At 38.6% G+C, this 25,877-nt stretch overlaps 2 protein-coding genes across 3 annotated transcripts in view; one reads left to right on the top strand and one right to left on the bottom strand.

The window, feature by feature from the left end:
- CUNH7orf26 (chromosome unknown C7orf26 homolog) overlaps positions 1-7,158 on the bottom strand; it is a 24,612-nt gene extending 17,454 nt beyond the window's left edge. The window contains exons 1-4 of one of the 2 annotated variants that reach the window (XM_027859773.1): positions 7,093-7,158; positions 4,869-5,067; positions 3,571-3,792; positions 475-640 (exon numbers count right to left, since the gene is read on the bottom strand). In XM_027859773.1, coding sequence (XP_027715574.1) covers positions 475-640; positions 3,571-3,792; positions 4,869-5,060 — 580 coding nt within the window. In that variant the 5' untranslated portion in view covers positions 5,061-5,067; positions 7,093-7,158. Of the gene's footprint in view, positions 1-474; positions 641-3,570; positions 3,793-4,868; positions 5,068-6,758; positions 6,878-7,092 lie in introns of those variants that run through there. The other variant, XM_027859772.1, reaches the window with a different exon arrangement.
- Positions 5,833-13,659, top strand: LOC114041287 (collagen alpha-1(I) chain-like). The gene is made up of 7 exons (XM_027859667.1): positions 5,833-5,916; positions 6,095-6,191; positions 6,258-6,902; positions 6,947-7,130; positions 7,171-7,283; positions 7,363-7,504; positions 13,425-13,659. The coding sequence occupies exons 1-7, from the start codon at positions 5,833-5,835 to the stop codon at positions 13,657-13,659; spliced, it is 1,500 nt and encodes a 499-aa protein (XP_027715468.1).
- Positions 13,660-25,877: the final 12,218 nt, after the last annotated feature.

A 25,877-nucleotide genomic window follows, 5' to 3' on the forward strand; every position in this document is an offset into this window, starting at 1 on the left:
CCCATTATGTTGTACATTTGAATCTGCCAGAAAATGGTCAAATAAAGATAAGGATCAAGTTCCATCAGAAATGGGATTTAGGGCCCACTCTTACCAACTAAGTCCAAATTGAATTATCTACCTTCAGTTTATTACCTAAAGGAAACATATGCCTATACTGGAGATGGCAGCTGAAAGATGAGAGAAAATTCTACCCACCCAAGCCACCTCATGATGGCTTTCAATAAAAAAGACAAGTAGGTGAATTCTATTCAATACAAGACAACGTATGTAAACAAAACAAGACAAAATGAAAAAGAGAGAAGACAAAATATTGTGTGAGTACTAAACATAGATGTATACTTGGACATTACCAAAGAAAAGAGAACTTGGAAGATACAAGTAGTTACTGTTCATTTTTTCCCAGAAAGTCTATAATTAAAAAGAGAAAACTGAAAACTTCTTAGGAAAATAATTTTCTACTTATTGAGTTACCTGAGGAAAGGTCATAGAGTGCAGTCACAGCTGTAATAAACTGGCAGCAGAAGCGAGGGCTGGCACTGAATATCTGTTTCAGTGTCTGAATGGATCCTGGCACCAAACTACAGTAGTCATCAACTAAGGCCTTTGCTAACCTCACACAGTAGCCCGCAGGTGTGCGCTGGAAAAAAAATGTATGATACAAGTGGTCGCAAGCACTTTGCAACAACACATAATTAGTTTTTCACAGTGCTTCCCCCACACAGTAAGAAAGAAAGGATTCGAAGCATTCTTCACATAGTTCTTTTCAAGGATTCTTTAGAAATAGAGATGGGTTGGCAGGGAATAATATAAAATTTAAATAAGGAAAGGTCACAGAGGTATTTCAAGACCTCAAAGAGCTATGATTTTTAGGTAGGATAAGAGTATTTTCTCTACCAAAAGATCATAAATCTACTGCAGTTTAGTAGATGGCCTCTGAGAGTTGCTGTAGCAGAAAAATTCATTATCCTAAAACCAACTTGTTGTGATGAGTTCTTGATAAACTTGGGTGTGTCAGCTCTTGGACGAAAAGCATTTCCAATCTTAACTGGTTGTCTAACTTGACTTAATATGAGAATATAAATCTTCATTACTTTGTAGCCTTTCTAGGAACCTAGGTGAGAAACACCTGATAGGAGCTAACCTAGAGTTACCCATCACAATACAGTGACATGGTCAAACAAGAAATGGAATTTTACAGGAGTTTGAGGAATATCAGATTTTTAAACTTTCAATCACTGGTTCTCAAACTTTTTCAATCTGCCATCCCCCTGGAAATCTGGAAGGTTTCTGTAATATCCCTATGTCCTATATTTCCAAGCTAAAAAAAAAAAAACACAAAAAACCAACCAACCAAAAAAAAACCCTCCAATTTAATCCTCTATAAACTGATACTAATACTAAACAGCAAGTCAGAACCATATAACTTCAGCCTCCCATCTGGCACGGCAGGAGACTTTAAAGGAGGGAGGACAGAAGGCACTAATTCATATGTATTACAGTATGCTCTACAGTATGCTCCTGGCAACATCAAACAGCCATTCAGAACTGAAGCTTGGTTCTTTCCCTTGCGTTTTTAACCTCATCTTGAGTAATACTGGTTTAAACTAGTTATTTGGAATTACTTTCCTGTATATCTCTTGAACCTCAGGGTCAAAGACACAGTCCCAAAATGAAGTGTAATAAATTCACAGCGTAAGTCTCAGTGAGTGATCACACATGTATACAATGACAAATTAACAACCGTAAGACTTCTTGTCAATGTGATGTTGAGTTTTTATCTCACTGAGTTGTAAAAAACAGAAACAAACAAAAAAAACTTTCTAAGTTTAACAATCTTTCAATACTTAGATCCTTCAATAGATATATGATCTTACTGATACAAGTATTCTTTTCATTGGTGCAGATCAAAACCCACCTATATTTTCTTTTCTTGTATAGTTTGTGTCCATGTTCCTGAATAATCTACCCAATCCTCTGGAGACATTCTTTTTTTAAAAATATATATTTTTATGAGTACTAGGCCAACATCCTTATCTCTCACGCTCAATGTCATTAGAACACCTCTTCCAATCATATATTTTCCAAATGGCTATCTCCTACTCCAATTCTTTTGTAGCATGCCATACATCAAATTTACTAACCATATTAAAAATGTAAAAGAGATTGCAAAGGACATGCTTAATAGACCAAACTATTATTCAGAACTTCGGAATAAAGTAGGATATTAAAGACATTTATTTTGTATTAGTTTGTTAACAGCCTACTTGAATTACTACATATGCTTGAAAAACATTCCAATTCACACTACCATGCCCTGTCTTTCTCTCACCATCCTATTTAATCCAAACTAGGAGCTTTCTTCTTACCTTACAAAATTTAGTATAGTATAATCTGTTAACATGATTGAGAAATGAGATAGTCTAATTAGCCAATCATTTTGGTTTTACAGAATGATCATACACAGAAGTTACTAATTTTTAAGAAATTAGAATTTTATCACACTGAAACTATACTGAACATCTTTATTTTTTCTTTGACTATTGATAAGTACTCTGAAAGGATTTCACATTATGACAAAATCACTGCTGGGGAAGGTGATTCAATGCAAAATAACACTTCCCATGCTTACTAGTGCAGCTTTTTTGTGGGGGGGAGTATAAAGGTAGTAAAATCTGTTCAAAAATTGCTAAAATTTTATATAACATATTCGTGTACTTAAAAAATTCTATCCAGAGAGTTGTAAGGTGTTTTCAAAATTCTCTATCATATTCAATTGAAGAGAAAAATAATCTCTATTATTATCTTACTCTGTGAAGTTTTATTTTAAATTTAACTATTTTTAACTTTCCACTATCATGCATAACCATACAATGTAACAGAAAACAGGGAATGTCTACTTGACTCTGTCAGACTTTTTTCTGGTCCAGACCTATGATTTCATCAATAAAGGCACTTCGCAAGGAGGAAATTCCCTTTAATCACTTATCTCTCCAGTACCCCAGGCAACTCCTTAACATTACCAGACTCTACAATGATTAATAAGCTATGTTAAAATATAGTACATAATTAATACTATTAGTGATCTCTAAAGACTATCAGAATACACTATACCATAATTAATTCTCCACTGATGCCTTACTTATAGTATAGAAGAGATCCTATGTTATTGAATCCTTTGCCAAGGGACCATAAACTCTGGAAGGGCCTAAGAAACTAGAAAACTTCGAGTCTGGCTTTCCAGGAACTGGGAAATTCCTTATGTGTCTGTCCTCAGAGGATCATTTGAGCAGTGTTTGGATAAGCTTATTACGAGAAGTTTAGCCACCAGGTGGTGGTATTTTCTTTGGTCATAGATGCTACGAAAGGGCTATCTGAAGAGAATGCCACCTGTATCAGTACAGGGAATGTCCACACAAATGAAATCAGGGTATTCATGATTCAAATATAGTAATTAATATAAATGATAGCAAAGAAAACAAAATTCATTAAATTCCCTGTGACCCAGTAAGAAATTTCCTTACAGTTATCATTTGAAGCATGCTTTTTTGTTTTTAAAAGAAATTTTACCTGTAGCCATGATGCAGCACATTCTAACACAGGAATCCGACACACAGCCACTGCCATTGAGACCAACTTTCCTAGTAAGACCATCCGGTTATCATCTGCTTTGTTCCCCTGAGGACTGAAAAGGGATGAGAAAATAATCTGACGCACAGAATCCTTGGCTTGCTCCTGGAAATAATTGCACATGATTTCAAGAAGTTGAAGCTCCTGAAGTGAATTCAGCCTCTGTGAAATAAAATGAGGAAAACTAATAAAACTTGCTATTTCTACATTAGTTAATTACCACATCAAGAAATAAGCATTTTGTTATCAGATACTTCTACTCTTCCTTACAAAATCCCACTCACAACTACTGGTTATTGTTTGATTTCTGATTATTCTCAAAGAATTCAATGCTATAGGCCTTGAAAATCAGGGTCAGTGTTTGTGGTCACACAGTTGGGCTGAGGTGTATCCCTTTAATACAAAATTAAGCATAGATGTCAAACTGCCCTTGTCTTCATTCTATAGATATTCTATATATACTTACAAATATGTGTGTCCCCCTCCCAATTTAAATGTAAGCTCCTTGGGGAGAGAGACTCTTGCTTTTGTCTTTACATTCCCAAACACCTGACATAATGTCTGGCACATGCAATAGGTGCTTAATAAATGGTTACTGGCTGACTGATGGACTGCAATGCTCTAACTATAGCTAAGACTACTCTTTGTCTCTGCTATTTTTTAAAGCAAGGTGATTGATAGTCATCAATTATCTCCAGAAATTCAAGGGGAAATCAAACAGCCATGAGCTACTGCATATAGTAAGCCCCCCACTAGACAGCGACTGTCTTTTGCCTTTTTTGCATCCCCAGTGCTTAGCACAGTGCCTGATACTTATTAGGTGCTTAATAAATGTTTATTGACTAATTAGCAAATGTTAGTAATATTATACTAGATGAGTCAATAATCAAATCCTTCAAAGGACCACGTCTTTCAAGAGGAAAAGAATTTTCCTTTCCAAAAAAAAAAAAAGGAAAGGAATTTTCATTTTTAGGCCTCTTTTGTGCAATTTTTACGAGGAATGCATTGCTACATCAGTTGCCTTTTCTATTAGATTTATTAAAACAGCATTTAAGCTGCAAATGGACAAAGAAATCTAATATATATTACATGGCATAAGGATAGAGGCCCAGAGAATAAAAAAATTATCTGTAATTTAAAGATGCACTAAATTATGCCAACATTTATGAAAGTCAGGATTTTAACATGACTATACAAGTGATCTCCATTTATTCTTCTTTTGAATCCTAACTACATACCTTAGGTTGGGAATTGCGTTCCTTGGGAACCTGAAATATGAATTCTTCCAAAAGTTCAATGGGACCTTTGTCCACAATAGGAAGAGGTGCATTTTGGAGCTGACTGCTAAAATAAATGTCCAAATGATATAACACTTCCTTAGCAGCACTTAATGCGTCTCGGCGGATCAAGGAATGGCGAATGTCACTCATTGTGGTCCTGTGAGGGAACAAAAACAAGGAATGGTTTATTACCCTCCCAAATTACAGCACATATTTATCCTTACTTATGTGTTCAGTGATATTATGGGTAAGCACTCCACTTCTGATGGTAAAGCCCAGGCTGCATTTTTAAACCTTTTATTTCTAACTGACTTTTCTCCCGTTTTAAAATTGCTTACTAAAACTCCAACTAACAGCATTTTGGGAGCCCAGACGTCCAGTCTTTCAGTCTTTCTTTAGCACACTTCAACCAACAGTGCTCAAGTCCTGTAAGTAAACCAGCAACAGGGTGATATGCAAACAGCAGAGCCCTGCCAGTCAAAAAACTTAGGTTCTAGTTCCGGTTGCATATCCCATCACACAACCTTGAGCAACGGATTTAATCTCTCAACAATTCAGTTTCTTCATCTCCAAAAATGAAGGGGCTGGGCAAAATAATCCGCTAAGGCATGCTACAGCTCTGAAACTGAATGTCCCGCCGCTTAAGGGAAGGACCACAGGCTTGTGTGACCTTCTCTGTCACCTCTTGGGCTCTTTGTTAAAAGGGGATTCCTCATTCTACCTTCTCTTATTTCACTACACTATAAGATTTTCATTCTGATCCAGCAACTGCTGTACTATTAAACTGACCTGATACAGATTCCCTAGCAATCCATCAGGGAAACAAGACAAACCAAGACATAACTCAATTAAACACAGGCTTACTAAACACCTATGACGGAGAAAACCTCCACTAAAGTTCTCCTGATCTGCATCCTGGCGCATGGGGCTTGAGTTCTCCAAAGTGATGCCCGTGGCGGGCAAGCTCCGGAGGGTCCTATCAAAGTGCAAAGGCTCAAGAGTGCAGGTCCCAAGCTGAGGACCACCCACTCAGGCTGTCTGAAAGAGCATCATCAGGGGGCTGGTCACCTGCTTGGAAGAGGCTCATCCCCAAAGGGCCGTCCCCCTGTTTGGAAGTCTCATCACCTGAGGATTTTTACACCCTGGGATGAATTACTCTGACCACAGAAGCTCCTGAAGCCCAGCGGCCGGGGAAGTCCAGCCCCGGGAGAGGCACCTCAAGCCCGCCGCGGGGCTCCTCATTAGGAGCACTGAGCAGAAAGGCGTGCAGCCCCTCTGAAGGCGCCACTTCTGAAACGGGCTGAAGACTGCTCTAATAACACTTCACTCTACTTGAACCTGCACGAGCCTGCTGCTTGGGCAGTGCAGTTTGGGCGGGACCTCCCGTCCTCCCACTTCTGATGAGGAACCTGAGGCCCAGAGGGGTGAAGCGGCTGGCCCCGGGTCCCGCGGCGCGGCGCGGGGATGCACGGGCTGCATGCACCCTGCAGGAACCCCCGCCTCCCCGGGCTGCGGACCCAGAGGCCGGCGCCCTTTCCCGCTGCACCGCCGCTCCTCGTCATCCGGTCCGCGGGATTCCGCCCCGAGGTCCGCAAGGAGAGACCTGGGCGCCGAAGGGGGCTCCCTACGGAGGCCGCCCGGCCCCTTCCGCGGGTCTGCAGGCTGGGGCCGCGGGCTCGCGTGCGGACCCGGAGCTCGGGCTTCGGCCCGCCGAGCGGAGGCCACCGAGGGGCCGGCGCAGCGGGTCCGGGGCCGGGGCCGGCGAGGGCTCCATCACGGTCTCCCTCCCCGCCCGGCCCAGCCCAGGCTCCGGCGCCCGCCGCGAGAGAGACCTGCCAGCAGGCCTACCTTCTCCTGGCCCGGCTCAGCGGCACATCGCCACCTCGGGCCGGGAGTCTGAGGCTCGGGGAACAGGCGGACGACGCTGCGAAGGAGCAGCCGGGAGGCCCCGACACGGCGGGACGGAGGGCCGAGCACGGAGGCGAAGCGACGGTGGCCCTACGAGGCCAAAAGCAGACCCGTGTGCGGCCATCGAGCTTCGGCGCCACCTAGCGGCAGTCCGAGGCGCTTAGATCGACAAGGCCCCGAGGCCGAGGCAGGCCGCGGACAAGCTGAGGGGCCTGGAAAGCCGGGAACGAGACAAAGCTTCCTCCGGTCCCGCGGGGCCCAGATGGCCACTCACCCTCTCTTAGGCACTGCCGCGCCGGACGCCGACTTCCGGTCCGGCTTGTCAATGAGTCCCCCGAAGGGCCCGTGCTAGCACATTGGATCCCGTGGCAGCGCCGGCCCCTCCCGCTTCCCTCCTTTCGCTGCCTCGGCCTCTCCCCGCCTGGGCGCGGAGCCCTTTCCCTAGGCCCCGCCCGAGCCCTGTAGGCCCCAAGCCACCCACCTTCTTCTTGGGCCTACTCACACCCCTGGCTGACCTAGCTTAGAGACCCCCTTCGACCCCCAGGGCGACCTTGGGCAGTCCCCTTAACCTTGCAGGTCCTCAGTTTCCTTATGGCCCGGCTTCTTTCCAGGCTCAGCTCACACCCCACTCTCCGTAGGGGGCCTTTCCTGCCCCCACCCCTCTGCCTTCGCTCCAGCTACTTCGTGTATATATTTCTATTTATATACATACAGCCCTCCCCATTAGAATGTAAGTTCCTTGAGGGCAGGGCCTGCTTTTGACTTTTTTTAAACTATCCCCAGGACTTAGCACAGTGCCTGTCTCAGTGGTCGAGTCAGCAAACATAAAATGACTGCTGTGTGCCAGGCACTGGGCTGTTCTTTGAGCATACAAACGAAAGTGGAACATATGGATGCCCTCAGGTGGTTTACATGGAGCAGGAGGGGCAGACTTAACACATTCAAAATAAATATTAGGTAATTTTGCTGGGAAAGGTGCAAGTGAGGAGAAAGCAAAAGCAAGGAGAGAGTGTATGCTGTCGAGATCTACTCTTTGTAACCTCATTTTGAAGTATTCTTAGCAAAGACATTAGAGTGGTTTGCTATTTCTTTCTATAGGTGAAGTGACTCGCCCAAGGTCACACAGCTAATAAGTGTCTGAGGCCAGATTTGAACTTGGGAATATCAGGCTGAGCCACTATGCCACCCAGTTGCCCTAGTACAGAGTGAATGGGTGTGTTATTGTGGTTCTGGCGTGTTTGGCCTGACTGTGGTATGTATGAAAGAGAGTTAATGTATAAGCAAGGCAGAATTGGAAAGGTGGATTGGAGCCAGCTTGTGAAAGACTTTAAATGGCCTGGATTAGATGACCCTTAGAAATCCCTCATAATTATAAATCTAAAAATAAGTACGCTCAGTACAGCAAATTTTTTTTTCTGAATAAATTTTGTATGCTGGGGACATCCAGCCATGTGCCGCAAGGTAGACATAGAAGATAAGGTCCTATTCTCATAGTAATTAGTTACTCAAATTTAGAGAGTTCTTTAAAAATTGTCATCATTAGTTAGTATGAAGTAGCTAATAATAATAGCTCACCTATCTATGTAGAATATTTTTGTTTTATAAAGCACTTTTTCCTGCAACAGTTTGGTCAAATAGACAGTAGTGTAGGTATGTCCATTTTACAGATGGTGAAACTAAGGGTCAGAGAAGGGGAAATAGTAGGATTTAGTAATTGGTAGAGCTAGGGCTGAAACCTAGCTTTTCTGACACCCAAATCTAGTCTTTTTTTTTTTTATTGTACCATACCACTTCAAGAGTATAAATGCTCCAAAAATGTGCATTCCAATAGGGAGAGATAAGGCTTAGGATCTAAGGCTAGAAGAGACCTTAGAAATTATCTAATTCAGTAATTTCACTATAGATGAGAAAAGGGCCATAGATATGCAGTGATTTGCCCAAGCCCACAATTACAGAGGTAATAAATAGCAAAGAAAGCCTTTGTCTTCTGACTCCAGATAGAGTTCTTTCCATTCTACCAGGTAGAATGAGAAAACGTTTAAAGAAATATCAAGCCTTCCCAAAGAATAAGCTCACAACCTGAAAATCTCATCATCTTAGAGATGGATTTACCTTCCATACTCAACTTCTCAGCACCCTCAGTTGCCTTTCCCCTCTGATAGAAGGTCTGGATCAATGAACTCTTCCCAAGGACCCCTTTTATAGAGGGATCAGACTTTTCCTGCTCACTTCATTCACCATCATAGGCTCTGCTGGTTTCAACTCCACCTTGGGCCTGGCACCTTCTGCCACACCTTCTGTGTATTATCTTCTCCCCCTAGACTGTAAGCTCCTTGAGAGCAAAGACTGTCTTATTTGTTTTGCCAGCTCCTGGCACAGAGTAGACACTTAATGATTGTTCATTGATTATGACTATGAAATTATAAGAGCTGTGAATTCAAAAGAGGAAAGGATTTTTTACAAAAGAGAAAGGTTAGTCTCAACTGACTTCTTCAGGTTGGGAGACTGAGGAAGGTAACATGGAGGAGATGACATTGCAGCCAGAACTTTGAAAGATGGGCAGGATTTCAGCTGTTGGAGATAAGGGGAAACGGACTGAGGGTAAAGGAATAGAGCTGGGAAAGTGTTTTGAGATTTTTGTCTACTCTAGTTGGACTATACAATACATTGAAAGGGAGTAATATGATACAAGGCTTGAGTATGTAAGGTTGGAGCCAGATTGTACAGCACTGTTAATTTAAGGCTAAGAAGTTTGGACATTATGCTGTAGGTAATTGGGCATCTTGAACATTAGTTACTCAGTTCCTTTGCCCTGAGTTCTTTTGCTCATACTATTTCCACCCACATCTGCTTCTCCTCTGTATGTCTATATTCTGGCTATCCATTTAAGTTCCTGTTTATAGGTTCTGGGTTCCAATACCACATCTGATATTTACTGCCTGTGTGACTTAAGTCAAGTAACTTCACCTCCCTGGGCATCAGATTCCTCAACTGTAAAATGATCGGGTGGGTTAGATAGCCTCAGAGGTCACTGCCAGCTTTAGACCCGTGAGTATTAATCACTCAACAAATATTTACATGCCAATGGAAACTAGAAGTCTCAAGGGTGGGGCCCTAACCTTTTAAAAATGAGTTAAATAAGTAGTAGGACTTTGCAATTAGAAGAGACCAGGATCAGATGATCTTTAAGGTTCATCATGCCTCAAAAATCCTAAGATTGTGTAACTCTAATTTTTTAAAATCATTAGTTCCATGTGATTACATTGGCCATGTATTTTCAGGAAATTTAGTTAGGTGAATTAATTTTTTTTTTTTTACCCTGAGGGTAGCTGACTAGCTAATTCTTTATTTGTCTCTCTTCTTTTCTTTCTTGTTACTCAGGGCCCCAGTAGCCGAAATAAATGACAGGCAAGGATATTACAGAAAAAGACAAGGTGAAAATGGACGATTGAGAGCCACTAGAAAATTCTGACAAGTAGTGAACTAAAAGATGTGATCACATGTCTGACGGGACTTGGTGAAAATCAAATTTCCTACCTAACCCAGAGTTAAGTCTATGGAAGGCCCTCTGAAATGAAATGTTATTTGTATCTGATCTGTTTATTCATTGTTTAAGAGTCAGTTCTAATGAAGCCAAAGTCAATAAAAATTCTCAAGAGCTACAAACTGAAACCCCTTCTCATAGCTCCTTACATACGGGCTAAAAACTCTCAGAGATGTTTGCTTTTGGTCATAAAGTAAATAAAGAAATAGAGTAGATTGATCAATACATCCTGTGAAGAAGAATGAGGAATCCAGCTTTACCTAAGAATTTTTAACCTAGGGTCTATGAACCTTTATATTAAAAAATATGTTGATTTCAGCATAATTGGCTCCCTTTGTAATCTCATGTATTTTATGTATTTAAAAATATTCTGAGTCTGTAGCCTTCACCAAACTTCTAGAGGCGTCCATGACATTAAAAAGTTTGAGAACCCCTGCTCTAGAATGACCTTCAATAGTCAGCTTTTCATGGTGCTAACTCTTCCACTTAGAGCCAGCCAGTTCTGAGGACTTGTAGCTAGTAGCACTGAGAGCAGCCTGACCTTCCCTGCGCTTGAACTGCCCCACCTTCTTTATGCCTATCCCGAATCTTTTTATGCTACCATTTTTTACTACTCTCATTAAGTTCTTATTACCTTATATCTGAACCACTGAAATAGCTTTTTAACTTTAACTTGGTCTGCTAAAAAAAAAAACTCCAGTGGTTCCCCATTCCAATTAGAGCTTCTCTCATATCGACTTCAATTTGATGGCTTAAAAGGTTTATCTGTGTGATCTCCAATCAAGTTACTGTTTTTATACCTCAATGCCCCATCAGTTATTTCCCTTTTTAGCTGCCATATTGTCATCTTCCATTATCAGCATGTTCACACCCTTCCCCTACCAAAAGTCATAAGGTACTGTTTAAATCAAAAGAAACTCATAAAAAAATTTTTTTTTAAAAAGTAACTCATCATAATGAAGTTGGAAACACCTGATCTAAAGAATTTCCAAGATCCCTTCCCAGACCTAATATTCTAGCCTTAACATAATAATCAAGCCCCTCCAAAATCAGTACCCAATCTACTTTTTCTCCTTTATTCCCAACTATTTTTCTATATGCATTATTCACTTCAGCTGGATTGACTCCTTGATACACCTCGTACCTTCCCACCTTGTGTTTTCTAGACCCAGTTGATTATACTGTTCCACCCTACAAATCAGACCTCTGGAGACCATACTTAGAAGGATCATAAATGTAGAATTAGAAGAAAACTCAGAGGCTATGGTCTAGTCCAGTAAACTCAATTACAGGGATGTGAAGTGATCTGCCCAAGGATACACAGGTATCAGGTGTCAGATGAGGGATTGGAACGGAGGTCCTCTGACTCCCTGACTCCAGCGCTTTCAGCTCTGATCTTAGCACAATGTTTCTTCACACCATTTTCTTTGCCTGGTTATTTTATGCATACCATATCCCCCACACCACATTCACCTTTTGCTGTCAGAACTTTAATCTAATCAATACTACAATTTCCTCTGCAAAGAATGTTTTAAGGTAGAGTCAAGATGATGAAGTAGCAGAAAAAAATGCAGCTTAGCTCCCTAACACAATTCCTCCACAAAGATCTAGAAAATAAACTATCGACTGGGAAATCTAAGGGGAAAAAAATCATAATGAATCATATTTCCAGCCCAAGATGGCATAAAAATACAGATAGGTTTGTGGACAGTGGGGATGGGATCTGACTAGGAGTATGTAGGGGCAAAGCATTCTAGAACATAGGAACTTTAAGAGGACTAAGGCTGTGCACCAGGGCAAGAAGAGGTCTGACTCACACAAGGGGATACCACATTTGTGCAGAATGCAAAAACAAGTGCCAACTGGTAGCTCTGAGATTTATGACCAGTCCCTGGTCATAGATCAGGGCAGATTGAAGAGGTTTTACAGGTTGGTGAACAGTCATGGGTCCTAGACTGTGTACTGAGCTAGGAACTGGTTTAAAAGCAAATAGGAGCTGTGAGATTCTGACTACAAGAGCTAATCAGGGTCTCAGTTCCAGCCTCCAGCTCATCTGACAAAAGAAGTAGAATAATCAGCCCATGAATCTCAGATCAAAGGGGAACCTGCAGTTCAGTCAATAAACCTGCAAAACTTTCCAGCCGGCTAATAGCAGATGAATCCAGCAGCTGTCTACAACGAAGGATAAGCCCACAGGAGTATATTCCAAACCCAACTTAGGACACTGTAGAGCTCTGACCATGAGGACAGTAATTAGACTTTGCCTTGATCAGACCACTTTAGAAGCACTGAAAACTTGCCTGTCCCCAGCCTGAGCTGTTTCTGAGATCTTGGAATAACATAACAATACCATCCCCTAATATTTCAATATCACCCCACCCCAAAAAGCAGCAGAAAGACCCAAGAGGACAAAAGTCCAATTCAAACATTCTCTGCAGAAGTGCCCAGAGACCGGTCCTGCACAAAGTTTGATGTCAGGAAGTAGGTAGTAAAATGAGCAAACAAACAAACAAAAATAATCCCGCTGTAAAGAGTGACTGTGGTGACAAGGATACTAAAGACACAAATCCAGAAGAAGAGAATAACTCTGAAACAAATACAAACAAAGCTTCAAAGAAAAACACAGCTTGGGTACAAGTCCAATCAGAATTCATGGAAGAGAAGAAGCAAGAGTTTAAAAAAGAACAGGAAATTATTTTTATGATATTAAAGTAAGGAGAGGATTCTGGGAAGATGGCAGAGTAGGTCAGAAAACTCCAAGGTCTCAAGATTTTCCCCCACAAAAGAGATAAAATAGTGCCTCAGAGTGAACATAGAGTGGTAAAAATAGGGAAGAGTGGGAGCAGAACAGGGGTCCTTCTAGGACAATTGGAGAAGATCTGAAGGAAAATCCCAGGATAGGTTTGGTCCCTGTGAAGAGCAAACACCTTCAGGCTAGGGACTGCTTAAAAAACAAGTATCAAGCCCTGGGATTGGCTGTGTTGGGAGGCTGCCTCAGCCCCAGCCACAGGAACTTTTACCCCAGGGACAGTGAGGGGAGTTGTGTGTTTGTGCCGGGGAAGACTGAGGGAACCTCTGCTGACAAGGAATGCCAGACCTAGCTGTGCTGCAGAGAGGTGGCTAGGGGCAAGAAGGAACCAGCACACACCCAGTGAGTGCAGAAGCAGGGGGGTGGGGACGCTGCTGGCTGTGGGCACTTACAGGAAGCTGGAGGCCCTGGTCTTAGTTCCAGGCCACAGAGGAGAAGTGAAGGAGGATGTGAGGCTAGAGGCACCATCTCCCATCCTCCAGGGCTAGAAGTGAATACAAGAATTAAACCTCTATAAAAAAATATGCACAGGCAAAGGAGAAAGAATTCAACCCAGAGAATTACTATAGGAATAAAGAAGACCAGGGTTCATCTTCAGAAGAGGATAATAAAAAATGAAACCTTCTTCCATCCCAAAGAGTAGTGTCAAATAGTCACCTGCCCAAAAAGAATTCATAGAAAAACTTTTAAAAGACTTTAAAAAATCAAATGAGAGAGATTGAGGAAAAACAAACAAAAAAAATCCAAGAAAAACAAGAAGATTATGAAAAGAAAGTCAACCAATTAGAAAAGGAGATCCAGAACCTTAAGGAAGAAAATGACTCCTTGAAAATCAGACTGGGCAAGGGGAAGCCAGTGAAGTTATAAGAGATCAAGAAATAATGAAACAAAATATAAAGAATGAAAAAGCAGAAGAGAATATGAAACATCTCATAAGAAAAACAACTGATCTGGAGGCATCCCAGCAACCTAGTGGAAAGCCCCACCTCAACAGACCGGGGGAGATCCTGACTCCAGAGTGGTGGAACAGGCAAACACCAACACCAGATCCCCTGAGTGCCTCAGTATGGGAAGAGGAACAGGTGGAAACCAGCTCAGAAAACCACCATGTGCCATGGTATTCTCCATCAGCCAATTCTCCCTGTGCCTCATTAAAACTCTAGGAAGCACAACTCCAAGAGGTAAAGCTCAAGGCGAGAAACATACTGCAGCAGCAAAACATCCCTGTGCAAGGCCTGGGTGAGCAAGAACCAAAGAAAGGAGCACAAAGCCTAGGTGAGCAGGCATCCCAGGGGCCAGATTTTCCACCCCTACTCCTAGAGCTCCAGGGTTGCCGATTCCAGCCAAATACCAGCTAGGCTGCCAGAACCCTACGGCCTCTAATTGTCAGCACCTGAGGCCCTGGCACACAATGCCAGTGAGTAGGCCCTGGGCCCCCAGCACAAGAAACTTGGGTCAATGCTCCCCTTGCTCTCTAGCAGGAGGGCTCAATTTTTATAAAAGTCAGGACATGAGCAAAAAGAAATGTACAATGACTGTAAATTCTTATTATGGGGACAGGTAAGATCAAACTAGAAATTCTGAAGAGGACAACATTGTCAATATACCCACATGCAAAACCTCAAAAGGGAATATAAACTGGTCTCAAGCCCCAAAAGCCTTCTTGGAAGAGCTCAAGAAGGATTTTAAAAGTCAGATAAGAGACGTAGAAGAAAAACTGGTAAAAGAAATGAGAGGTATTCAAGAGAGAGTCAATAGCTTGGAAAAGGAAGGACAAAAATTAACTGTAGAAAACAAGTCCTTAAAAAATACAATTGGACAACTGGAAAAAAGGTACACTGAAGAAAACAACTCCTTAAAAAGCAGAACTGACCAAATGGAAAAGGAAGCACAAAAACTCACTAAGGAGAAGAACTCGTTAAAAAGTAAAATGGGCCAAATGGAAAAGGAGGTACAAAATCTAATAGAAGAAAACAATTTGTTAAAAAATTAAAATTGGGCAAGTGGAAGCTAATGACTCTATGAGATAGTGAGAATCAGCCAAACAGAAACAAAAGAATGAAAAAATAGATGAAAATGTAAAATACATCATTGGTAAAACAACTGACTTGGAAATAGATCCAGGAGAGACAATTAAAAATTATTGGTCTACCTGAAAACCATGATGAAAAAAAGAGCCTGGACAGCATCTTTCAGGAAATCATCAAGGAAAACTGCCCTCAGGTCCTAGAACCAGAGGGTAAAATAGTTATTGAAAGAATCCACCGATCACCTCCTGAAAGAGATCCCAAATTGAAAATGCCAAGGAATACAGTAGCCAAATTCCAGAATCACCAGGTCAAAGAGAAAATACTGCAACCAGCCAGAAAGAAACAATTTAAATATCATGGAACCACAGTCAAGATTACCCAAGACCTAGCAGCTTCTACATTAAAAGATCATAGGGCATGGAATATGATATTCTATAAGACAAAGAAGGTGGATTACAATCAAGGATCAACTACCCAGTGAAAATGAGCATAACCTTTCAGGGGAGGAGATGAACACTCAACAAAACAGGGGGCTTCCAAACCTTCTTGATGAAAAGACCACTGCTTAACAGAAAATTTGATCTTCAAATACAAGACTCAAAAGAGACATAAAAAAGGTAAACAGGACAGAAAAAAACAACATGTTATTAATAAGGGCATACTGTTTACATCCCTACAAGGGAAGATGGCACTTGGAACTCTTGAGAATTGTATTGTTATTATACCATTTAAATGGGGTATACATAGACAGAAGGAGTGAGTATAAGTTGACTTTGATGTAATGATAAAAAAAAATCTAATTTTTTTTTAAATGGATTAAATGGTTAAATGGATCTAAGGAAGTGGATTAAGTGGATCTAATTAAGGGATTGTACTGGGAGAAAAGGAAAGGAGGAGGCAGATAAGGGTAAATTACATTACAGGAAAAGGCATAAAAACCTATAACAGTAGAGGGAAAGAAGGAAGGGAGATGAACATCAGATTTGGCTCATCAGATTTGACTCAAGGAGGGAATAACATAATCAGTTAGGTATAGAAATCTAACTTGCCCTATAGGCAAGTAGGAGGGAAAAGGGGAAGAAAAGGGAGGGGGCTAATAGAAGTAAGGGTAGACTGAGGGAGATGGTGGTCAAAAGCAGAACACTAGTGAGGAGGGAAAGGGAGAAAGGAGAAAGAAAAGCATAAATGGAGGTGGGGGGGAGAATAGGATGGAGAGAAAGACAGAGATAGTAATCATAACCATGAATGTGAATGGGATGAACTCTCCCATAAAATGGAAGCCGATAACAGAATGGATTAAAAACCATAATCCTTCAATATGTTGTTTACAGGAAACACATTTGAAAGAGAGGGATACACACAGGGTGAAGGTAAAAGGCTGGAGTAGAATATATTGTGCTTCATTTGAAGTAAAAAAAAAAAAAGCAGGGGTAGCAATCCTGATTGCAGACAAAGAAAAAGCAAAAATACATCTTATTAAAAGAGATAAGGAAGGAAACTACATCCTGCTAAAAGGCACCATAGATAATCAAGTAATAACATTACTAAACATATATGCACCAAGTGGTATAGCATCCAAATTCTTAGAGGAGAAGTTCAGGAAGAAATAAACAGCAAAACTATACTAGTGGGGGACCTCAATGTCCCCCTCTCTGAACTAGATAAATCTAACCACAAAACCAACAAGAAAGAAGTTAAGGAGGTGAATAGAATTTTAGAAAAGTTAGATATGGTAGACTTCTGGAGAAAATTGAATGGGGATAGAAAGGAATATACTTTTCTCTCAGCAGTACATGGCACATACACAAAACTTGACCATGTACTAGGGATAAAAACCTCGCAATCCAATGCAGAAAGGCAGAAATATTAAATGCAATCTTTCCAAATCATGATGCAATAAAAATTACATGTAATAAAAGATCATGGAAAGATAGACTAAAATTAATTGGAAATTAAATAATCTAATCTTAAAGAATGAATGGGTCAAACAACAAATCATAGAAACAATCAATAACTTCATTCAAGAGAATGACAATAATGAGACAACATACCAAAACTTATGGGATTCAGCAAAAGCAGTTCTTAGGGGAATTTTTATATCTCTAAATGCTTACATAAATAAAACAGGGAAAGAGGACATCAATGAATTGGGTATGCAACTAAGAAAACTAGAAAAAGAACAAATTAAAAATCCTCAATTAAATACCAAATTAGAAATACTGAAAACCAAAGGAGAGATTAATAAAATTTAAATTAAGAAAACTATTGAACTAATAAATAAAACTAAGAGCTGGTTTTATGAAAAAAAAAACAATAAAATAGATAAATCTTTGGTTAATTTAATTAAAAAAGAAAGAAGGAAACCAAATTACCAGTATCAAAAATGAAAAGAGTGAATTCGCCGATGAAGAGGAAATTAAAACAATAACTAGGAACTATTTTGCCCAACTGTCTGCCAATAAATTTGACAATCTTAGTGAAATGGATGATATTTACAAAAATATAAATTGCCCAGATTAATAGAAAAGGAAGTAAAATACTTAAATAACTCCATCTCAGAAAAAGAAATTGAAAAAGCCATCAATGAACTCTCTAGGAAAAAATCTCCAGGACCAGATGGATTTATAAGCAAATTCTATCAAATATTTAAAGAATAATTAATTTCAATACTATATAGACTATTTGGGAAAATAGGCAAAGAAGGAGTCTTACCAAATTCTTTTTATGATACAAATATCATGCTGATACCTAAACCAGAAAGAGTCAAAACAGAAAAAAAAAATTATAGACCAATTTCCCTAATGAATATAGATGCAAAAATTTTAAATAAAATATTAGCAAATAGATTACAGCAACTTATCACAAGAATAATACATTATGACCAGGTAGGATTTATATCAGGAATGCAAGACTAGTTCAATATGAGGAAAACTATCAGCATAATTGATCATATCAACAACAAAACTAACAGAAAACACATGATCATCTCAACACATGCAGAAAAAGCTTTTGACAAAATACAACACTCATTCCTATTAAAAACACTAGAGAGCATAGGAATAAATGGAGTCTTTCTTAAAATAATAAGTAGCATTTACCTACAACCTTCAGCAAGCATCATGTGTGATGGGAACAAGCTAGAAGCATTTCCAATAAGATCGGGGGTGAAAAAAAGATGTCCACTATCACCACTGTTGTTCAGTATCTTACTGGAAACGGTAGCTTTAGCAATAAGAGAAGAAAAAGAATGAAAGGTGTTAGAGTAGGCAAAGAAGAAACAAAGCTATCACTCTTTGTAGATGATGTGATGATATACTTAGAGAATCCTAGAGAATCAAATAAAAAACTACTTGAAATAATAAACAACTTCAGCAAAGTTGCAGGTTCTAAAGACTGAAGGAGGGATTTTTATAGGGGAAGGTGAGGGAATAGGTTAAAGGGGGGTATAGAAGGGTGTTTTAGATTTATGAGAATGGGAGCATAAGTAGAGGAGTTGGGTGGGATAGGAAATAAGAGATACGCACAAACACAAAACAAAGATCAAGAGAATTTGTTTAGGAAAGTATACATTTATATATGTATATATGTATGTATGTATGTATATCTGTATGTATGTACGTGTATATATCTATATATAAATATATCCATGCTTAATTGTAGCCTTCTTGGAGGGGGTGGGGAAGGAGGGGGAAAAAAGAAAAAGTAAAAACTGTACAGCAGAGAACAAAAGAAAACTTACAAGGAAGCAAAGATGGCTAGCTCTCAACACAACTCATAGAGTTTGTTACATGTGAAATGGAAATTTATTGCTATATATTTTGAATCCTCTCTTACGTTCTGCTGTGCACATGACATGTTTCTTTTTCTTTTCTTATTGTATATTTAAGTTTTAGAAAAATACAATTAAAATAAATAAATAAGTAAAATATTAAAGTAAGTGTTCTAGAGGGGGGAAAAACCTGGAAAAGAAAGGAAAGTTATGGAATAAAGATTTCGAAAGAATTAACAGCTTGGCAAAAGAGGTACAAAACCTTAACAAAAAAAAAAAAAAACAAAAAACAACTCCCTGAAAATTGGAATTGATCAAACAGGAGCTAATGATTCCATGAGACAACAAGAAATATTAAGAAAAAGTTAAAGGATGAAAAAAGATGGGGAAAAAAAGGAAGTATATGATAACAAAAACAATTGACTTAGAAAACAGATTAGAAGAGATAATTTAAGAATCACTGGATCACTTGAAACTTTTGACCCCCCAACCCCAGAAAAATAAAAGCCTAGAACTCTTACAACCAGAGGGCAAAGTAAAATAGAAAGAAACTACCAGTCACCTACTGAAAGAAACACCAAAATGAAAACTTGCAGGAATATTATAGTCAAAATAGAGAGCTTCCAAGTCAAAGAAAAATACTGCAAGCAGCCAGAAAGAAACCACAGTCAGGATCACTCATAATTGGGTAGCCACCACTATAATGGAATGGTGAATTTGGAATATGATTTTCCAGAAGGCAAAGATAAAGGCTTTGTTGTTGTTGTTCAATAATTTTTCAACTCTGTCCAACTCCTTGTAATACCATTTGGGGTTTTCTTGGCAAAGATATTAGAGTGGTTTGTCATTTCCTTCTCCAGCTCATGTTACAGATGAGAAAACTGAGGTAAACAGAGTTAAGTGACTCACCCAGGGTCACACAACTAGTAGGTGACTGAGGCCAGATTTGAACTCAGGAAGGTGAGTTTTTCTGACTCCAGACCAGGCACGCTAGCCACTGTGCCAACTTGCTGCCCTATATAGGCTTACAGAAGACAAAGAACTTATAACCATAAAATACTTACCCAGTAAAACTTAATATAATGCAGTGGATAATATATGTAATATAATACAGTGGATTAAAGTAAATCTTTAATAAAACAGAGGATTTTCAAACCTTCCTGATGAAAAGACAGAGCTACATAAGAACTTTGAAATACAAACATAGGAGTCAAGAGAAATCTTAAAAGGTAAACATGGACAAACAATTATAGGGGACTAACAAGGATAAACTTTATGTTCCAATATGGTGAGATGATATATTTATTCACTCAGACCTCTGTCATCATCATCAGGAGTTATAAAGTCAATCTAACTAGACAGAGAACCTACATGTGGTTCTCTTTTATGTTTTGATGATCTTAAAAAAAAAAAGAATGGAAAAGGAGAGAAAGAAATCCAGTGGTGGGATGGGAATGGACAGAAAGATTAAGGAAAATTATCTTACATAATTGGGGTACGCAAGAAGTCTAGACAAAGTGGAAAGGGTGGAAGGAAGTGGGTAACACCTGAACCTCACCATCATCTGAATGATTCAAATGAAGGAAAAATGCGCACACACACACACACACACACACACACACACACACACAATTGGATACAAAAATGTTTCATTTGACAGGGAAACAGGAGGGAAAGGGGATAATGGAAAGAAGGAAATAAAAAGGAGGATAAGTTAAGGAAGGGATTAATCTTTAGCAAAATAAACTATTAAGAAAAAGGAAGCAGGAAACAAAGAGAAGGAAAAGTATTTCAGAGAATAGGATGAAGGGATAGATAGGAAGCGATTGTAATGGTGAATGTGAATGCAATGCAACCACCCTTAAAACAGAAGGGGAAAACAGAATGGATTAGAAAGTGGAATCCAAGAAGCTGTTGCTTATGAGAAACATAATTAAGACAGAAAAATGCAGTCAATAAGGAGCTGGAGCAAAATCTATTATGCTTCAGTTAAATTAAAAATAGCAGGGATAGCAGTCATGATCTCAGACAAATCAACAGCAAAAATAGGCCTAATTAAAAGAGAAAAACAGGGAAATTACATTGTGAATTAATATCAATGTTAAATATATCTGCAAGAAAGGTACAGCATCTAAATATGCAAAGGCAAAGTTAAATGGATTGTAGGAAGGAAATAGTAAAACTTAGTAATGAGGGACCTCAGTTTACTCCCACTCAGACCTACATAAATCTAACAACAGCAACAAGTGAAGGTCCCAAATAGAATTTAGAAAAGTTGGATATAATAGGTCTCTAGAGAATATTAAATGAAAAAAGAAATGTGTGTACATATTTCTTAGCTGTGCATAGCATTTTCACAAAAACCAATAATTTTTTTAAGGCATAAATCCTCTCAAACATATGCAGAGAAGCAGAAATATTGAGTCCATCTCTTATAGACTACAGTGCAATAAAAATTATATTCAAGGGCCACTGATGAAACATGTAAAAATTAACTGGAGACCAAATCAATCAATCCTAAAGAATGTGGGCCAAACAACAAATCTTAGAAACAATCAATAATTTCTTTAAAGCTAATGATTAAACAAGATATCAACATTTTTTGGACACTGCCAAACCAATCTTTAGGGGTAAATTTATATCTCTAACCACTTTTTATTAACGAAAGAGGGAAAAAGTAGATAAATTAAGCACACAGCTAAAAAACTAGAAATCTAACCAAAAATGTCTTATTAAACAACAAAATAGAAATTCTGAAAAAACAAAGGCAAGCCTAACAAAACTGAAATGCACACAAAAAAAACCCATCCAATTAATAAAACTAGAAGCTATTTTTTGGGGGGGTAGGTGTGGAACCAAAAGCAAAAAGTGAATTGACAACTAATAAAGAAATGAAAGAAATTATTAAGAACCGTTTTGCCCAGTTATATGCCAATAAAATTGACAACTAAATTGAATGGCTGAATATTTACAAAAATATAAAATTCCCCTATTAATAGAAGAAATAAAGGACTAAAATAACACAATCAGAAAAATAAATTGAATAAGACATACATGAATTCCCAAAGGGGGAAAAAACAGAACCATATAGATTTACAAGATGTTTCTATCAAATATTCAAAGAACAAATTAATTCCTAGGCTACTATATACTGTTGGGGTGGTAAAAGGGAAAAGAAAGGGACCTACCACATTCCTTCTATGACACAAATATGGTCTTGATATCTAACCCAGGGTGAGTCAAAACAGAGAAAGAAAACTGTAAGTCAATTTCCTGACCACTAACAGGTAGCCAGTCTTAATATCTGCACTTGAATGTTTCTAGTGATGGGAAACATGCTACCTCAGGAGATAGATGGCTATTTTGCTGTTCCTTACACAACACACTCCATCTCAAGATTCCATGCATCTTCTTCTTCCTTTCCTTTTTTTTTTTTTTTTGAGGCAATCAGGGTTAAGTGACTTGCCCAGGGTCACACAGCTATTATGTGTCTGAGTCTGAATTTGAACTCTGGTCCTCCTGACTCCAGGGCCACTGCTAATACCACCTTTACTGCCCTGATTCCATGCATTTTCAGACTCTCTCCCATGCCTGGAATGCTCTCCTTCCTTGTCTCCACTTCCTGGCTTCCTTGCCTTTCTTACTTCAAGTCTCAGCTTAAAACCCATCTTCTGTAAGAAGCTTTTCCTGATCTCCCATAATGCTAGTGCATTCCTTCTGGGATTACCTCCATGTTATCTTGGATACATTGTTTGTCTGCACAATATCTCCCTCAATTGATTGTAAACTTCTTGAGGGCAGAGACTATTTTTGCCTTGCTTTGAACCCCCAATATTTAGTAGAGTGTTTATTTAGACTTGCTGTGCATGTCACATTGACACAAAGATTCAAAGAAATATAACATTTTATTTTTATCATGGTAGTCAGTAATGATGTCCACATCACATGCAATGCCTCACTGAATGGCATAGCATTCCCAATATATAGATGATAGGATTTTCCAATGTGACTCCAGAATTATTTGCACAAGGACCGTCTTTAAGATTTGCAAATGGTGACAGTCTACTTCAGGAGTAGCCAGACAAGACTGTTTTGTGTTTTGCTTGGCTTAGTATTTTTGCACCTAAGCATTTTGAACCTAGGCATAACTCACTATATCCTCATAAAAGTATAGGACAATAGAGTTGGAAGTTCATTGTAAGGAGCTGTCTAATCCCTTTACACTTGAGGAAACTGAGGCCATAGAGTTGAAATGACTAGTTTAAAGCTATACAGTAAGGGCAGAATTGGGCCTAGAACCTACTTCTGTCCACTTTTTTTTTTTTTTAGGATAATAGGATTTATTTTTATTTTATTTTTTAAAATTTATTTTTGTAAGTAGTTCTTTCTCCCTTGGACTGTGCCTCCCCAATTGAACAATTTTTTTTTTTTAAAGAGAGAAAACCCTTAACAGATATGCATAGTTTAGCAAAACAAAATCCCACATCATCTATATCTAAAAGTGTTTCATTCTACATTTTAAGGCCATCACCTCCCTGGCAAGAGATGGGTGGTTTATCATTGCATTGATCAGTCTAAAAGTGTTTAAGTTGTTTTTCTATATAATGTTGCCATCATAGAAATGATTCTCCTAGTTCTGCTCATGTCACTGCATCTGTTTACGGAGGTCTTCCTAGCTTCCTCTGAAACTGTTCATTTTGTCATTTCTTATGGCACAATAATATTCATTTATATTCACATAACCATAATGTGTGTGGCCATTCCCCAAGCGGGCACCTCTTAGTCTCCAATTAGGGTTTACTATGAAAAAGACTGCAAATATTTTTGCATATATGGATCCTTTTCCTCTTTCTTTGCTCTAGCAAAGTACTGGCAGTAGCACTGGCAGAACCAGGTCAAAGGATATGCAGAGCAATTTCTATGACATAATTCCAAATTGCTTTCCAGAATGAAAAGTATTGCTTTTATGAAGTAAAAGTTTCACAAATGGTGCATTATTGTGTCAGTTTTTCCTTACCCCCTTCAATATTTTCCTTTTTTGTCAACTTGGTCAATCTGTTGGGTGTGAGGTGGAACCTTTACCTTGATTTAATTTGCATTTCTCTTAGTTATTTGAAGCATTGTTAATAACTTGGCTTCCTTCCTTTGAAAACTGCCTATTCCTATCATTTATTGTTATTTAACTATGTATCTATTGGAGAATAGCTCTTAGTCTTATAATTTCAATCAGTTCCTTATAGATCTTGGAAATGAGATCTTTATCAGAGAAACTTGCTACAAAGATTTTCCCCCAACTACTTGTTTTCCTTCTAGTTCTAATTGCATGTTTTTTGTGCAAAAACTTCAAATTTTATAATCAAAATACTCATTTCTAACCTATCTTTTCTGACTTCTATTGCTTTAGTCACAAACTCTTTCCTTATCCATAGATTCTTTTCTTCCTTGCTCCTCTGATTTGCTTATGTTACCTTTTATGTCTAACTCATGTGCTTAGACTTTATATTGGTAAATAGCATGCGATACAGTCTATAACTAATTTCTGCCAGAATACTTTCTAATTTTTGTCAAATAGTGAGATCTTACTCCAGTAATTGGGGTCTTTGGGTTTACTGAACAGTATGCTACTGTGTTCATTTGCTTCTGTAGGTTGTGTATCTATTCTATTCAACTGACCAAACTCTGTATTTTTAACCAGTACTAAATTGATTTTCTTTACTGCTTTGTAATGTATTTTGGGATCTGCTACTTAAATAAATTTCATCCTCACTTTTTTTCATTAATTTCCTTGAGATTCTTTACCTTTTATTCCTCCAGATGAATTTCATTATTTTTTCTAGCTTTATAAAATAATCATCTGGCACTGTGGTTGGTAATGTCCTGAATAAGTACACTAGCTTAGGTAGAATTACAATTTTTATTATAATGACTCAACCTACCAATAAGCAAATGGTGTATTTAGTGTTTCTTTTTTTCTACAAGTATTTGATGCTCTAATACATAAGTAATTTACGTAGATTCTTTTCTATTCCCAATCAGTAATTTCCAGAGATCTATCAACTCTTATTTCTTTTTAAAGTTCTATTAAGGTGCTTACTTCTTGCTTATTTATCTTTTGTTTCATTTGACTAGTTCTGAAAAGAATACTGAGGTCTCCCACTATTATAGTTTTAATATTTCTCCTTCCAATTTGATTAACTTTTTCTTTAAATATTTAGATGTTATGCTATTTGGTACACATATATCGAGTATTTATATTGATTTATTATCTATGGTACCTTTTTTTTCTTTTGGGTGAGGCAATTGGGGTTAAGTGACTTGCCCAGGGTCACACAGCTAGTGTCAAGTGTCTGAGGCTGACTCGGGTCCTCTTGTATTTAACTTAATTTTCCTTCTTTTTATCATGTCACTATTTACTATAACTGTATCTGAAATCATAATTGTTACTCTTGATTTTTTTTAGTTCTCTTTAAACATAACAGATTTTATTCCAGTCCCTCACTTTAATTCCATGTGGATCATTTTAAGTATGTTGTAAAAACTGTATCATTGGATTCTGTATTCTAATTCATTTATCCATCTCCTTCCATTTTATGGATGAGCTTATCTCATAAAAAAGTTATGATTTTGAATTATTTTCCTCCACCCTGTCCACTTGTAGTTTTTCCTCTTTGCTCCCCAACCCCTTTCCAAATACAAAGATGGTAAAATCAAGAGTTTGCCCGGTATTAGTGAACTATGAATGAAATGGCTTGTTTCTACTATGTTGTAGCTCTTCTCTTTCATTTGCCCTACTCCTGATCCTAGGGTTTTAACTTCCTTCTTTTCCTTTTGATCCCTCCCCTCACATTCTTCTCAGCAACATCCATTTGCTCATTCTGATATTGTACTGAAGGGATACAATATAAAT

The sequence above is a fragment of the Vombatus ursinus genome, unplaced genomic scaffold (assembly GCF_900497805.2).
Source record: "Vombatus ursinus unplaced genomic scaffold, bare-nosed wombat genome assembly UNPS02014171.1, whole genome shotgun sequence".
Lineage (NCBI taxonomy): Eukaryota > Metazoa > Chordata > Mammalia > Diprotodontia > Vombatidae > Vombatus > Vombatus ursinus.

Coding starts and splice junctions, on each gene's coding strand:
- LOC114041287 (XM_027859667.1), top strand. CDS start 5,833: ATGGGGCTTGAGTTCTCCAAAGTGATGCCCGTGGCGGGCAAGCTCCGG. Junction 6,903..6,946: donor AGCACGGAGGCGAAGCGACG/GTGGCCCTACGA, acceptor GCGGCCATCGAG/CTTCGGCGCCACCTAGCGGC. Junction 7,131..7,170: donor GCGCCGGACGCCGACTTCCG/GTCCGGCTTGTC, acceptor GGCCCGTGCTAG/CACATTGGATCCCGTGGCAG.